The sequence below is a fragment of the Schistosoma mansoni genome, chromosome 6, assembly GCF_000237925.1.
Source record: "Schistosoma mansoni strain Puerto Rico chromosome 6, complete genome".
Classification (NCBI taxonomy): domain Eukaryota; kingdom Metazoa; phylum Platyhelminthes; class Trematoda; order Strigeidida; family Schistosomatidae; genus Schistosoma; species Schistosoma mansoni.
In genome coordinates this window covers 12,014,608-12,029,380 of record NC_031500.1, presented here as the reverse complement: position 1 = coordinate 12,029,380, position 14,773 = coordinate 12,014,608, and the positions used below count along the sequence as shown (strand labels likewise).

Here is a 14,773-nt window from a genome sequence, read left to right as displayed (position 1 = left end):
TAAATTAAAAAAAGTAATAATAAATTTCATTTTGTTTTCAATCGACCCATTATATACGTCAATCCCAATCTAATGTCATTTAATAGAGATTAAAACAAAAATAAATTGAATCCCTAGTGATTGATTTGCATAAATTAGTCACCATGTCCACCAACGAGGAGGTATATCAATCGATTTACCAGCTACCCATTGAATGGTTGTTCACATGAAAGTTCAAGGAGCACTTGACTCATGATTTCAACTATGTTAAACTATTCATCGGCATTTTTTCATCCTTCAATACCTGCTTTCTTGGAGAAATTAAAAAAAAATATTTTTTTAATAATTGTCTTTTTCAGCTTACGAATTTATCCAATATGTAGTTACTAGTCATCTTAGAATTGATTGACATGTAATCGTACAACCACAGATTGGTATCAGTTTACATGTATAACGTGTGATTGTACATATCAATGTACAAAAGTATGAATTAGATGTGAACAGAATGACTTAGAAGTTGTAAAATACACTAACACATTTATCATCATGGGTGAAAAATTTGAACTTGTGTAAATACACTGTATCTTATTATAAGGGGGAGGTGAGGGGAGGGAGAGATTGTCATTTCTCCAGTGTGATCGCTTGATGGGAACTCTAACTTGGTTACATCCAATAAATTTATAATTAAGAACAGTAAAAATTTATAAAACAGTAAGTATATAATCGAAATTTTTTTATAACATAAATCAGAAGTTAACAGAATGAAAGTTGAAATATTGTTACCAAACAAAAAAAATCTTTTCACATAACCCCCCCCCTCTAAATTTAATAAATTATTTATTATTGTCACTAACATGATCACAAATTGTATCTGGGTATCTGGGTATCGGGTATTCTAGAAAAAATTTTAAAAAAATACATAAATACATTGTGTATAATGTTTTTTTTTGTTTTTCTTAATCAGATTATTCCAAATCTTTTTTTTTCATTTTGGAAGGTAAATAAAAGTATAGGGTTTTGTGTTTGTTTTTCTCCTCTGTGAAGAATCAGTAACATAAACATACCTACATTAAGTACAAAAAAGAAAACAAAATTCGTATTAAGAAAAAGTTTTTTAATAAATTCAACTGTCAATTTTAAGAAAATGTGATTTTGAAATTCAGATGGTGTTGTTTACTTGTATCTTCCTATTGTTATTTAGGATTGCAATTGATCAGTCTCTTGTTGGCATTTGTGCATCCTGTGAGGACTGCCTCGATATTGCCTGAAATCACAAGCTTTATAAGCAAAGATAGATGTTGGCTAGCAGTGGTATCCAGGACGTGCGTTTCGTTTTATTTGAGACTCATCAGCTGGATGTACCTGCAACATCATGTGAATTTAAACTTCACCTCATTGCACAAGAAGGTGGCTATCAGGACTCAGTAACTAAGTGGATAACGAGATGGTGTTTGAAGCGGACGATACTGGATTTAAGTCTCAGAGTAAACATCAACTCTGAGTTGCAGATACATTCATCTGACGAATCCTAAATAGGAAGAAACGCGCGTCCTTGATTTCACTGCTAGCCACTATCCATCTTTGCTCATAAATGTGATGTTGGTTTTTAACTATTACTCGTTAGTTTTCTTTTTTTTTATTTAGATTTTCTACCTATACTTTGTGTTTCTTATTGATTCGGTCAAATGTATAATTTTATTGAAATGTTACTATGTTCGTTTATTGGTCTGTATGTTCTCTATATAAATACAGAGTGTTTAATGAATAGATCTAATATATTGTATGTTGGTAAAAGAGATTTTTTTTTCAGAATAAAGGAATATAAGTCTGTGAACACAGGAAGTGAATAATACAGACAGAATGAAGACTAGAACTAATGTATCCACGCAAAAAAAAAAGAAGGAAAGAACTATTAAACATTAGATATTTCTGACAATACATTTAACGTAATAAAAGGTAATCATTGTCTTGTTCTTATTGTTTCTTGCGTCTTCCTATTCACACTACACTTATAGTCTTCATTTCCAATCCGATTTTTATCCTAATTTCTTATTATATACATTAAAATATCATCAAACTGTCATTCATTATCATATCATATATGTAAATATGTCTGTTGTATAAGTGTATGTGTGTGTGTGTGCAAGAAATAAAAAGTGATTAACATCATCAGAAAAAAATAAAATAAAAAACAAACAAACAAACCAGAAAACTCTGGACAAAAAAATTTGGTATTCATTTATATTCATTCAGTATGAATTTTAATCTTTTATTATTATTATTATTATTATTATTGTATCCATGTTAGATTTCTTTTTTGTTTTCTTTTCTTTTGTGTGTGTGTGTGTGTGTATGATTTGATTTTCTATGGTGACAGATTCTGTTTTCTAATTGTTAATGATGATAAGATGATTCCTTTTCTTTTAATGGGATAAGCTGATGTTTGAATTTATTCTTAAGTCAATGTTCAATATGTGACATGGTTATTTTAAACTAACAAAGTTTTTGACAGATATTTAATTAGAATAGATGAATTGGTGTTTTTTTTGCTGAATACGATTTTTAAATAGATACTAAGTATTGAGAGAAAAAGAAATTTTAAGTAGTGTGACAATTATGACAGTGGATCGGTTAAAGTTAAACATTAACACTGTTGGATGCCAGCCACCTCAGTGGTCTAGAGGTTAAGCCCTCGCGCACGAGACTCATAGGTCCTGCGTCCGAATCTCGCGAGGCGTGATCATGAATGTGCACTGGTGAGGAGTCCCACAATAGAACGAAACGGCCGTCCAGTGCTTCCAGATTTTCCATGGTTGTCTAACTTCAATCGACTCATGATCTCAACTATCGAAATTAATGTGTTACTTAAGCTATTGAATTCATTTCGATGTTGTCATGTTTTGTAATCTAGATGGTTTAAATTTGTAGCTTTGATTGTTGTTCAAGAAAACATTATCAACACTTTATACAGAGATAAGCCTTTTAGTTATTCTACAAGCTTTGAATCATTTCGTTATAGTTGCCTCATTTCTGACTGGTTGTTTCTGTGGGCCTTTTTCTCTTGATCTTGAATAATGAGTTGACGATTTTGTCTAGTTAGGTACAGATTGTATTGTGGTGCGGGTTACTTATATCAACATAAGTATTATATAGTGATGGTCAGGCTTATAATGTATTTCACTAGAAGGTTGATAAGGAAAGAACGAGAACGGAACTCAATCGGTATGAAAATGCATGAACAATAATAATCTGAGAAGATGGACTTATATTTGTAGAAGGAACAGTCAAGATTGAGACAATTGATTGACAGTTTGCAAATAAACTATTTACTGTATGGTTCTCAGATTTGACTAAGATGTTCTGTAATTTTTTGCTCTAATACATTTGGTTGTCCTCACCCGTGTTCTCGTTTATTTTATTTTGTTTTATTTAAACATATAAATATTGGTACAAAAAGCACCAGATAAATATGCGCCACACAAATCTCATTTGATTTGTGTGAGGGCTGAGATACTGCCCAGGTGCCCAGATTGAAGCAGGTGGTTTTCTTAGGGGGCCACACCCCGAGCCTTTGACCTAAAGGTCTGATCCACAAGGCAGTGGAGCATCGTGAGGAGATGCAGTTCCATGGTAGCCGGTGACCAACAGTTGGTTCATACGCCATTCGTTCCTTCAGGATACTGGAGCCCATGTGTATCATTGGTTTGGAATCAGGGTTTTCCAACTACCCTAGGTGGATCCTCCACATCTCGTTAACTACAGAATTATCAAGTTATCACTATGTGAACAAAACAATGAGTAAAACTTATTTTGATTGTGATATAGGATCTTTTTTATTGATTGAAACATGTGCCTTATGGATTTGTATGACCTTTTGTCAAGATTCTGGTTAGTGTTGTTTTTTAGTAAAGTTTTTTTCTATGGGATGAGGTGCTAATGCCATGCTCAAACCTCTTCCTATACCCGGGTATGCGACCGGCACTAACCCTAGAAGAGCTACAGGTGAAGTTTCTGTCAAGATTACATATTCAAATACAAAAATTATATATATATTACATTCACATTATTGTAATGAAAAAGCAGTTGTAATATGGCAAAACGATGAAATCATCAACTGATTTAACAGGCAATAAAGTAGTGATTCATCTTAACTGAATTTAGAACAGAACTATAAGAAGGTAAAATAATGATATGCATAGATAAAATGTACAAAAAACCAAGTAAAAACATCGTGTTGAATGTTATCAACACTTTACATTCACGCTGTCATTAATCAATAAGTTGGCCAGAAAACTACATCAATACCAAGATTTATAGCATATGTATGAGGACAAAAATATGGATGATATACGCATATCAATAACTCCCAATATAAGACGTTTTTATGACATCTTACACAGATAAAGATGACCCAGTTTTTAAGAAGAACAAATATAAACTATCATTTTATTTTAGGAAGATCAATTCAAATCAAGTTTTGTTTAGGCTTGTTTTCTAAGGAATAAGATTCTAAAGAATTAGTTGTACAGCACAAGGTCAATGTGAATCTATTGTAAAGACTGGAATATTTGATAACTGGCAAATCACATTGTTACTAGGACCACTACAACAATATTCTGGAAATGGATTTAGTTTATACTGGTAAACGATTGCCAAGGATACATAACCTTATAATGACCATCGTACGACGTAGTATTATTCAGGATCTATAAAACAGACATAATGTAACTCTCATTCATGATAGTAATGACATTAGTTACTTATTCCTTTTATTGTAATCAATAATGTAATTTAACTGTTAACTTTTATAATCATAAAACGGATAAGAGGTAACAAAATGATGTGATATTCATTTTAGTGTGTGTTTTTCTAAACATGTAAATATCGGAGCTCAGTTTTTGTTTTCACTGTCATGTATCCAAATAAACCCACAAAACATAATTATGTTAAGTGTTCATACTGAGATCTAACTTACTTACTTACGCGTGTTACCCTCAATGGAGCATAGGCCACCGATAAGCATTCACAAACCCAACTCAGTCATGAGCCCTCCTTTCTAGTTCTATCCAGTCGTTATTCATTTTTCTCATGTCTGTCTCCATTTCTCAACGTTATGTGTTTTTTGGTCTTCCTCTTTTCCTTTGGCATTCAGGATTCCATGTGAGGGCTTACCTTGTGACGCAGTTGAGTGCTTTCCTCAATATGTGTCCTATCCACTTCCAGTGCTTCTTCACGATTTCTTCATCCTCTGGAATCTGGTTTGTTCTCTACCACAGTAGGTTGTTGCTGATAGTGTTTAACCAATGGATCCAAAGTATATTGCGTCGACAACTATTAATAAACACTTGTATCTTCTGAATGATGGCTTTCGTAGTTGTCCAAGTTTCCGCCCCATACTGTGTGGGGTGGATGGTTTGGTCATGGAGTTTTCATTGTTCTACTGAACGACGTCAAAAGCACAAACTTCAACTAGAATGAAAAACATCATTTATGCATACTGTGAACTTGACATTTTTGAAATTAGATAAATAGGTCAAACTTAAGGTCTAATATTAATAATATACTTATGTAAGGTATGAAATTGTTATATCGATTGTGTGCGTTCTTGTCCATTTGATATATAACGTGATGATGCCTTCCAATGAGAGAGGAGTGAATTATCGATCAGAGCAACGATACACGAAAAACCGTATGAGCAGTCTTGAGTACTTATCAGTCCTGCTACCTGCCTAGCCCAGCCAGTTAAGTCGACAACACCAATAACAGCCTCTGCAATATGGATCATTATTCACAAACATACCGAGTTTATATACCAAACAAACTGACCACATCGTACCATAAAATAGAAAATAACATTTGTACAAGATTTGGCCAAATGTGGCTGTGAGTGTGGGAGGCAGTAATTAATGGACTAGGGATAACTCAAGAATGGTAAATCGTACAGTGATAGTTCATAGGTCAAAATAAAGCTTATAATAAGAGGAACACGAATACGAATAGTTTCGTTACTTAACAATTATTCAATTGGAAATATACATATCACATTGGTCCATAAATAGTCCTCAAAGTTACCATTCATAAATCTCCACGGGATATAACAGAAATTAAAATAAAATCCCACCATTCAGAATGCTATTTATAAAACAATGAAAAGATTATAAGAATCTTAGTCTTAGATAACCATTCTATGTAATATATATGGAGAAAAAAAGTGAAAACATGATTCTATTTACATCATTAGCGAAGATATTTTTAGTCAGTGTTGGAATTGTGGAGTTTATTGAACTTTATTGAAATCCTGAATCAATCTAAGTTGGACCATTCATGCCAAGTGTGAAATCATGACATGACATGTCTTCACTTATATCAATGCACGTGGACAACTGTGGACACACATTCGACTGGAAAAATGTGGAGATTTCGGATAGAGGCAATTCTGAAAACACCAGAGAATTTTTAGAAGCTTAGCACTCAGGTCAATCAGCAATAAACAAGCACATTGAAATCAATCCAATTTATAAACTAATCAGGAAAATTATGCAAAAACAGGAACAAAAATCAAACAAATGGGAGATACAACTATAAAAAAGAAATAAAGAATGACAGATTTTAGGTCAACAAGAATCAATCGACATCGAGGTGTACAGGACAAGCTGTGAACCACATGTGGAGAAATTCAAACACTTCACTTCTACCCGACGTTTGTGCTGATGATGTCGTTCAGAAGGACGATGAAAGCTCCACGATCAAACCATCCAGCTCAGAGAACAAAACCCCATCAATAAAAAACTTATGAGAAACGTATAAATTGAAAACTATGTAAAATGGTCATATAGCTTAGTGAATTAGTTGAAACTAGGCTTGTGTACTACTGAATCCTGATTCAGTGATCTAAAAGATAAAATCTGGCTGTGAGATAGAAAGGCATGAGTTAGATTTGCTACAGTGAAAAATTTTTCAGGGTTTATTATTACAACAACAATAATATTTGGCAATAATATCTATATTCATTTATGATTGCGTTATAGCAACTATCCTACTACCGATTTCGAGTATGGTCAATATTGATTAAGCCTTTTTATTAATTTACTTAACAGACATTATCATTTGGATAATAACAATTTGCATATTTTATATAGTTGAGATCATCAGTCGATTGAAGCTAGACCACCATGGAAAACCTGGAAGCACTGGATGACCGTTTGGTCCTATTGTGGGACTCCTCACCAGTGCGCATCAACTATCCGACCTCGCGAGTTTCGAACCCAGGACCTATCAGTCTCACGCGTGAGCATTTAACCGACAGACCACTAAGCCGGCATCCAAGGATGTCAATGTTGAACTTCAACCAAACCACAGAATTGAGCAAACATTCACCAATGTCTTTAGTGAGTTAATATCAGCAAGTTTTCCATGGTGGTCTGGCTTCAATTAACTCATGATTTCAACTACATAAAATTACTAAAATCTCCACAAAAACCCCTTTCTGATAATTTACATATTTCTTTGTACTGTTATGACCACTAGAGAACATAACACTAGACAAAATGTTGATTGCTTAAGTATCATTCGATGACTCATACTCCGGCCCCATATATGTATGCACACAAATCCTATTATCAACTTTTGTTTTGTTTTTTTTCGTTGTGCCCTTATTCAATTTGACTATAAATTGCTTATGTAATTGCTTGCGCTGACTGCTCACTGCTCGCTGTGTTTGTAACTTTCTGGCCTGTTTCATTTAACAAAAAGCTGTAGTTGCTGCTTCTTTTTACCTTCTGATTTTATGCACCGTTAAGATTGGTACTATAACGGTTATCAAGGTGATTGATTAACGAAGTACAGCACTACAACATAATGTTGAATGGTAAAGCTTAATTATGAGAAAGTATTAGTGAAAAAGAAGTTTGAAAATATTTCAAATTAATTATTGGTCCTTGAAAAAAAAAACTTAACAATCAAATTTCAGATTTTCATCATTTTTATTCTTTCTTATTAGGAAGCTGAAAATTTGAACATTATTTCCCCACCCCACCCACCTTGGTAACTAATAGAATTCCAAGGTTTTATGATGTATTTAAAAGTTCCTATTTTATGTTTTTTTTGAATTCAAAATTCACATAAATTGGGGAAGTGAAAAATCTAGTTTAATTTCAATGTTATAGACATTCAGTATCCTTTAAATCAATGAACTATTTATTCTAATTTTACTTACCAGTTTATAGTTACACTTGTTTTGTTATGATGTTGTATAAATTACATTTGAAGAGAATAATGTAGTTAATTAATTTACCATGAGAATGTTACTCTTTTCAGTGTATTACATTGTATTCTACTTATTAAGAATTATAAAAAAAAAAACATATTCACTTGATGTTGTTTACTTGTATCTTCCTGTTGGGATGACCCTGTAATTTTCTCGCAATCGACATGACAAGCTCATGGGTCATCAAGGAGCATTTCAACCAATCAGCGATTAATTAGAAGTTATGTGAAGTTATGTTATTAAAATAACGAAAATGGAAAAGTCACATGTGGAGATCCTGATTGGTTGATTAATGCGCTGCTACTATGTTTAGTAGTATTCTAGAATTTTCGGTAAAACTCAAGGACTCTTAAATTACTATAAAATCCCTATATTTTCTTTACATAAATGAACCCTGTAGTAAAGTGCTTCTCACACATTTTGTGCCTTTTCTCTGGTTTTCAAGTCGGTGCATAGTTCTAGCTAGGGGGTACGGAACTAGCTTAGGGAAGCGAATATAGCGTTCAAGCGGCGAGACGTAACACTTCCTATTGTTATATTGGACTGCAATTGATCATTTTCTTGTCGGTATACGTATATCCTATGCGGACTGCCTCGATATTGTCTGAAATCACAAGCTTTATAAGCAAAGATGGATAGTGGCTAGCAGTGAGATTGTAGTATCAGTTTATATGTTGAGCCCATATACTTCATTCTAGCTTCTGGCCAAGCTAATTCACTTATACATTGTGAGTCATATTTTGATCTTGTTAATTATTCGCTTATTAATCTTGACTACCTTTTTATATGAGCGTATATGTGTACCCTTCGTATCCTATTCATCATATGTCTGTCATTCATTTTTGTCTGATTATAAATATTGAGTAATGCTTGCTCATAGCGAGTTGGCATCCCAGCCATCTCCAATACGTGTCATCTTTCCGGTCTGCATCATTCATCAATAAAAATGTAGTTGCCGCTTCCTTTTGCCTTCTGATTTTATACACCGTTAAGATTGGTATAATAACGGTTATCGAAGTAAACTATTATTGAAGCACGGCACTACAAAATCCAGGACGCGTGTTTCGTCCTATTCGGGACTTGACAGCCGGATGTACCTGCATCTCAGAGTTGATGTTCACTCTGAGACTCGAACTTAGTACCGTTCGCTTCAAACGTCATCACGTTATTCACTTAGCTACTGAGTCCTGATAGCCACCTGCTTGTGCAATAGTGTAAATTTTAAATTCACTTGATGTTGTTTATTTATATCTTCTAAAATGGAATGAAATGCACGCCCTGGTTTCCCATGCTATCCATTATTCATCTTTCCTTTGAAAAGAAAAACAGTTAAGTGTTTTAGTGGAATTTTTCACCTACAAAAATAATTGTTTTGAATATACTTGTATCGATAATGTTTGTGCATCATTGTTTTATTAGATTTCTTCAAAATATTATTATTATTTAAACAAAAAATTTTGTATCCTATCAATGAACTCCAGTCATAAAAAGGTTTTAAAAAATATTAATCCGTGTTACACTCACTTGGTATTGTTTGTTTAAATCTTCTCATCGTTGTTGAGGACTATAATTGGTTTGTGTCTTGTTGGCATATATGCATCCTGTGAGGACTGCCTCGATATTGCCTTAATTCACAAGCTTTATAATCAAAGATGAATAGTGGCTAGCAGTGGATTCCAGAATGAGCGTTTTGTTCTATTTGAGAATCGTTAGTTGGATGTACCTGCATCTCAGAGGTAATGTTGCTTCCAGGAAATATACTTCTTAAATGATATAAATTGAAATGTTTCTCTACTAATCAGAATAAATTCACAGTACCAATGTATTTAAATAATCGACCTCCTAACTTTTCTTCGATAATCTCCATATCAATCTTTACTTATTTCATTATAACTACTGAGTATTATATTCATTTAGTATTGTTTGTTTGAATCTTCACATCGATGTGTTAGGACTGCAACTGGTCAGTCTCTAATTGGCACATGTGCATACTGTGCGTATTGCCTCGATATAGCCTTAATTCACAAGCATGGTAAGCAGAGATTGATAGTGTTGTTTTTTTGAATTTAAACTTCACCCCATCGCACAAGCAAGTGGCTATCAGGACTCAGTGATCGAGTGGATAACGCTATGGCGTTTGAAGCGAGGGTACTGGGTTCGAGTCCCAGAGTGAACATCAACTCCGAGATGCAGTTACATCCAGCTGACGAGCCCCTAATAGGACGAAACGCGCGTCTTGGATTCCACCGCTAGCCACTATCCATTTCTGTACACTGAGTATTATATTTGTCCAAATTTCACAAAATTAGAAAAATAAATCCAGGGTTTAATCAAAAATGAAGTTTTATTCTAGATTTTCTTAGAAAACTTTCATTAAATTACAAATAAATAAAGATGGATTTTCAGTCTTCAAATGACGTTTTATGTTAATCAGGAAACATTCTTTCTTCTCTTATCTGTTAGTCTGGTTTGAAAGATGACAATATTTTAAGACCAAAGGCCCTTGGTTCGAATCTCGCAAGCAGGATCATGGATGCGCTTTGCTAAATAGTCCCACAATAGGACGAAACAGCTCTCCAGTGCTTCATCGTTTTCAATGATGGTCCAACATCAATCGATTTATGATCTTAATCAAAAACTTAATGACCTTCATAACCTCATACTGATAATAACTTATTTACTTAATTACACTTGTTACTCCCAATAGAGCATAGGCCGCCCACCAGCATTCTCCAACCCACTCTGATCTGGGCCTTCCTTTCTAGTTCTATCCAACTTTTGTTCATTCTTCTCATGTCTGTATCCATTTCTCAACGTAGTGTGTTCTTTGGTCTTCCCCTTTTCTTCAGGATTCCTGTGAGGGCGTGCCTTGCGACGCAGTTGAGTGCTTTCCTCAATATGCGTCATATCCACTTCCAGTGCTACTCCACGATTTCTTAATCCCCTGGAATCTGGTTCGTTCTGTTTCATAGTAGGTTGTTGCTGATAGTGTCTGGCCAACGGATCTGAAGTATCTTGCGTAGACAACTGTTAATAAACACCTGTATCTTCTGGATGATGGTATTCGTAGTTCTCCAGGTTTCCGCCCCGTAAAGTAGAACTGTCTTGACTTTTGTAATGAAAATACTGATCTTGGTGTTGGTTGACAATTGTTTTGAGTTCCAGATGTTCTTCAGTTGTAAATATGCTGCTCTTGCTTTGTCGATCCTCGCTCTCACATCTGCATCTGATCCACCGTGTTCATCCAAAACGCTAACCAGAAAATAATTATACTGATAATAAATATCAATTTATTTCTATTCTATTACTGGTTTATACTCTTGCTCATTGTCATTCAAAATGTATTTATTAATTTATAGGTATTATGGAATAAATTAGGATTAGATTATCCATTAACCATTGGAAAAAATCGTTTTATACCAGATGAACGATTTGAAATACAACATAAACCACCAAATCGTTGGAATCTTATCATATCAAATGCTCAATTAAATGATACAGGTGTATATTCATGTACTACTGGTTCAGGAATAAGTAATAGTCATTCAATTGAAAATCATAAATCAGATTTAGAACGTTATCAAGAATATCAGCCACAGTCTGTGAAGAATAAACATAAAATACATACAACAGTAATCGATTCTACGACAACAAGGAAACAAAATAAAGGTCGAGAATATTACGTTTCTGTTGGTGAGTTCATTTGGAAAATCTGATATTTAATAATTTTACTTGAAAGCTACATTAAACATTAAATTTATATCTTACATTATACTTGTTCTATGATATCATATTGTCGCTTTTCTATTGAAGACCAAATATATAATGTCACTTGGTGTTGTTTACTTGTATCTTATCACTGTGATTTAGGACTGCAATTGGTCAGAGTGAACATCAGCAGGTACATCCTGCTGATGAGTCCCAGACAGGACGAAACGCGCTTCCTGAATTCCACTAGTAGCCAATATCTATCTTTGCTTACAAATATATAATGACTAACCTTTAAGTAAACAAAAAAAGAATGCGATTATGAAAAGACTTAGCTCGTAGTGTAGTGAACAAAACACCGGTTTGGGACAATCGAATGTATTTAGACACAAATTACAGACTATCTCGCTAAATTCTGATAACCATACAACAAACAGTTAATTTGCAAAATAACCATCAATTGTCTCAATCTTCACTGTTTCTTTTGTAAATATCAGTTCATCTTCTCTAATTCCATTGTTCATGCATTTTCCTACCAATTGCGCTTCATTTCTGTTCATTCCTTATCGGTCTTCTGCCAAAATACATTCTATGTCTGACCATCGCCATATACCACTCATATTGATATAAGTAGACCACACCACAGTAGTATATCACTTTAAACACATAATAATATACTATACTATCTATTGTATCAAGTCTATTTTTCTACACTGCTACGAAATGAAAATAACTGAAAGGGTGAAGATCATAAATCAAGTGTAACCATGAGTTATTCACTGATAAAATTGTAAATTCCAAATCTCAAATTGTGTTCTAAAAAATATCAGATTAAACAGTTATGGTTATAATCTCAAATTATAGATTGATGAATAGCATTAAGATGAAAGTCACGCACAGAGATCCACGATTCAACGTAGTCAAATAAATATTTAAACATAAAATAAGAAAGATTGATTCAGTGAAGAGTCCACTTTTAGGCGAATCGGCGAGATTATTATAAAGTGACCTTGAGAAATATTGGCAAACCAGTAAACAGTCAGTATGGAGTAATAGTATATAGTATATGGAGTAATAGTATATAGTATACAAAACCAAAGAATTAAAGTGGATACACTCCTTTTATATGGTCCAAAAACTTGTAAAGTCGTAATACATACGGTGGAGGAACTTATCCATAATGCTCCATAATAGTTGGTGTCTGGAGCTACGATAAGGTCGCGAAACCTCTCTCAGCCTCGATCACATAGCTTCAATATTGTTTTTGTGTAGTCCGGTTGTGTGAGCTTGTAATTTTTGTTAGGCATAAATCCCTACAATGCTCATACCACTGAACAGTCGGAGTTTCAGTAACATCTGCGAATATTGCATTCAATGTTACTGATGCTTTTATTATACAGTCCGCGGTAATTATTATAACTTGCCTCAGTCTCAATCTGGATCGAGAGAAAAAATTTCTCATTCTAGCAGACTTTTTTCTCCAACATATATTACATCGAAGGCCAACATTATGGTAGTCTACACAAGGTCCACAAGTCATTTGATTCCCGCATTTGCAAATAAAGGAACGTCTTGGTAGTCCCGTTTATTGTAGCAACTTAATTTTCACGTCTTCTCTAAAATCCTCTGTGAACCGACTGTCCATGAGCATGAGGTACGGAAATTTGTGCTGTGAACTTTGAATTCCTCAAGCCCTTCTGATTGTTTCGTCCATAAATAATAGTCTCACCATAGTGATTGTAAAAATCTGTTAAGCATAGAAACAGTGAGGTAGAATAAACAGTGGCATCGAAACGTTATTTTTATCAAAGGAACTAATAGTTTTATTGTTAAGGGCTTGAAAAACCAATTCTTAAGCGCCATGTACAAAATTTTGTCTGTTTCGTTCGTTCACGCATCTCGTTATTAGAATGAAACTTTTCACAAAAATCTGTATTATATCAACTATCATTTTATGAACACTGTCTTTTCATCGAATATGTTACCACAGTTATTGACAAACATACGAAGAACAAACTAATATAGGATCACACTAAAAGTTTAAAAAACCACAGGAAAACAACATAAATTTCTGATCAGTCCTGAGACATATATCTTTAATCATTCTTTAGTATCTTTAATCAATGTACTACTGTAAGAGGACGAAATTCTGTGACGTAAATGAAAAAAAGTAACAAAATTCACGCATACGTTTAATTTGAAGATCTAATCAAACAGACAAATAGTTTTTGTCCATTCTCTGATCACGAATTTCAATATTTTAAATCTACTCTTCTTGATAGCTGCAATCAATATATTAACACAAAGGTAATAGGTAAAATCCTTCTAACGAAAGAGCATAGAAACAAACTAGAGCTACGTAGAATCAATAAAGATTGGACTATTATACGGTGAGATAAAAGGTTCAGGTTTAGTGCTGTTAGACCGAAAGATCCAAATCGAGAAAATGATAAAGTTATTTTTAGATAACATCAAATTCTGTAAACCAATCGACGAGAAGAACAAGACTGAAATGATAGCAAGTAAATGAATGAAGCTATTGGGAGAATGAAAAATGATCATTAGTTGACGAAGATATCTATGGGCGCATAAATCCAAGGGGATTAATAATACTACGATTATATGGTTTGCCCAAAATAAACAAATATTGCTTATCTCTCTAACCAATTCTTGGTATGTCTGGATCCCCTTATTACTCTATAGCAAAGTGACTAGCAGATCTCCTAGAACCCTTACACTATAGTCCTGAGTTCATTGAATATGTAAAAGAAGTGGATAAAAATGATGAACGTATTCTCTTTCTTGATGTTGAATCAGTAT

At 33.7% G+C, this 14,773-nt stretch overlaps 1 protein-coding gene across 1 annotated transcript in view; it reads left to right on the top strand.

Annotated features, from left to right (window-relative positions):
• The window catches only part of Smp_169890 (hypothetical protein), a gene marked incomplete at both ends in the record, with an annotated part of 30,276 nt that overhangs the window by 476 nt on the left and 15,027 nt on the right, over positions 1 to 14,773 (top strand). Inside the window, one exon of the mRNA XM_018798271.1 lies at positions 11,605 to 11,938. Within this exon, the coding sequence (XP_018653229.1) occupies positions 11,605 to 11,938 (334 nt within the window). The remainder of the gene's footprint in view (positions 1 to 11,604; positions 11,939 to 14,773) is intronic.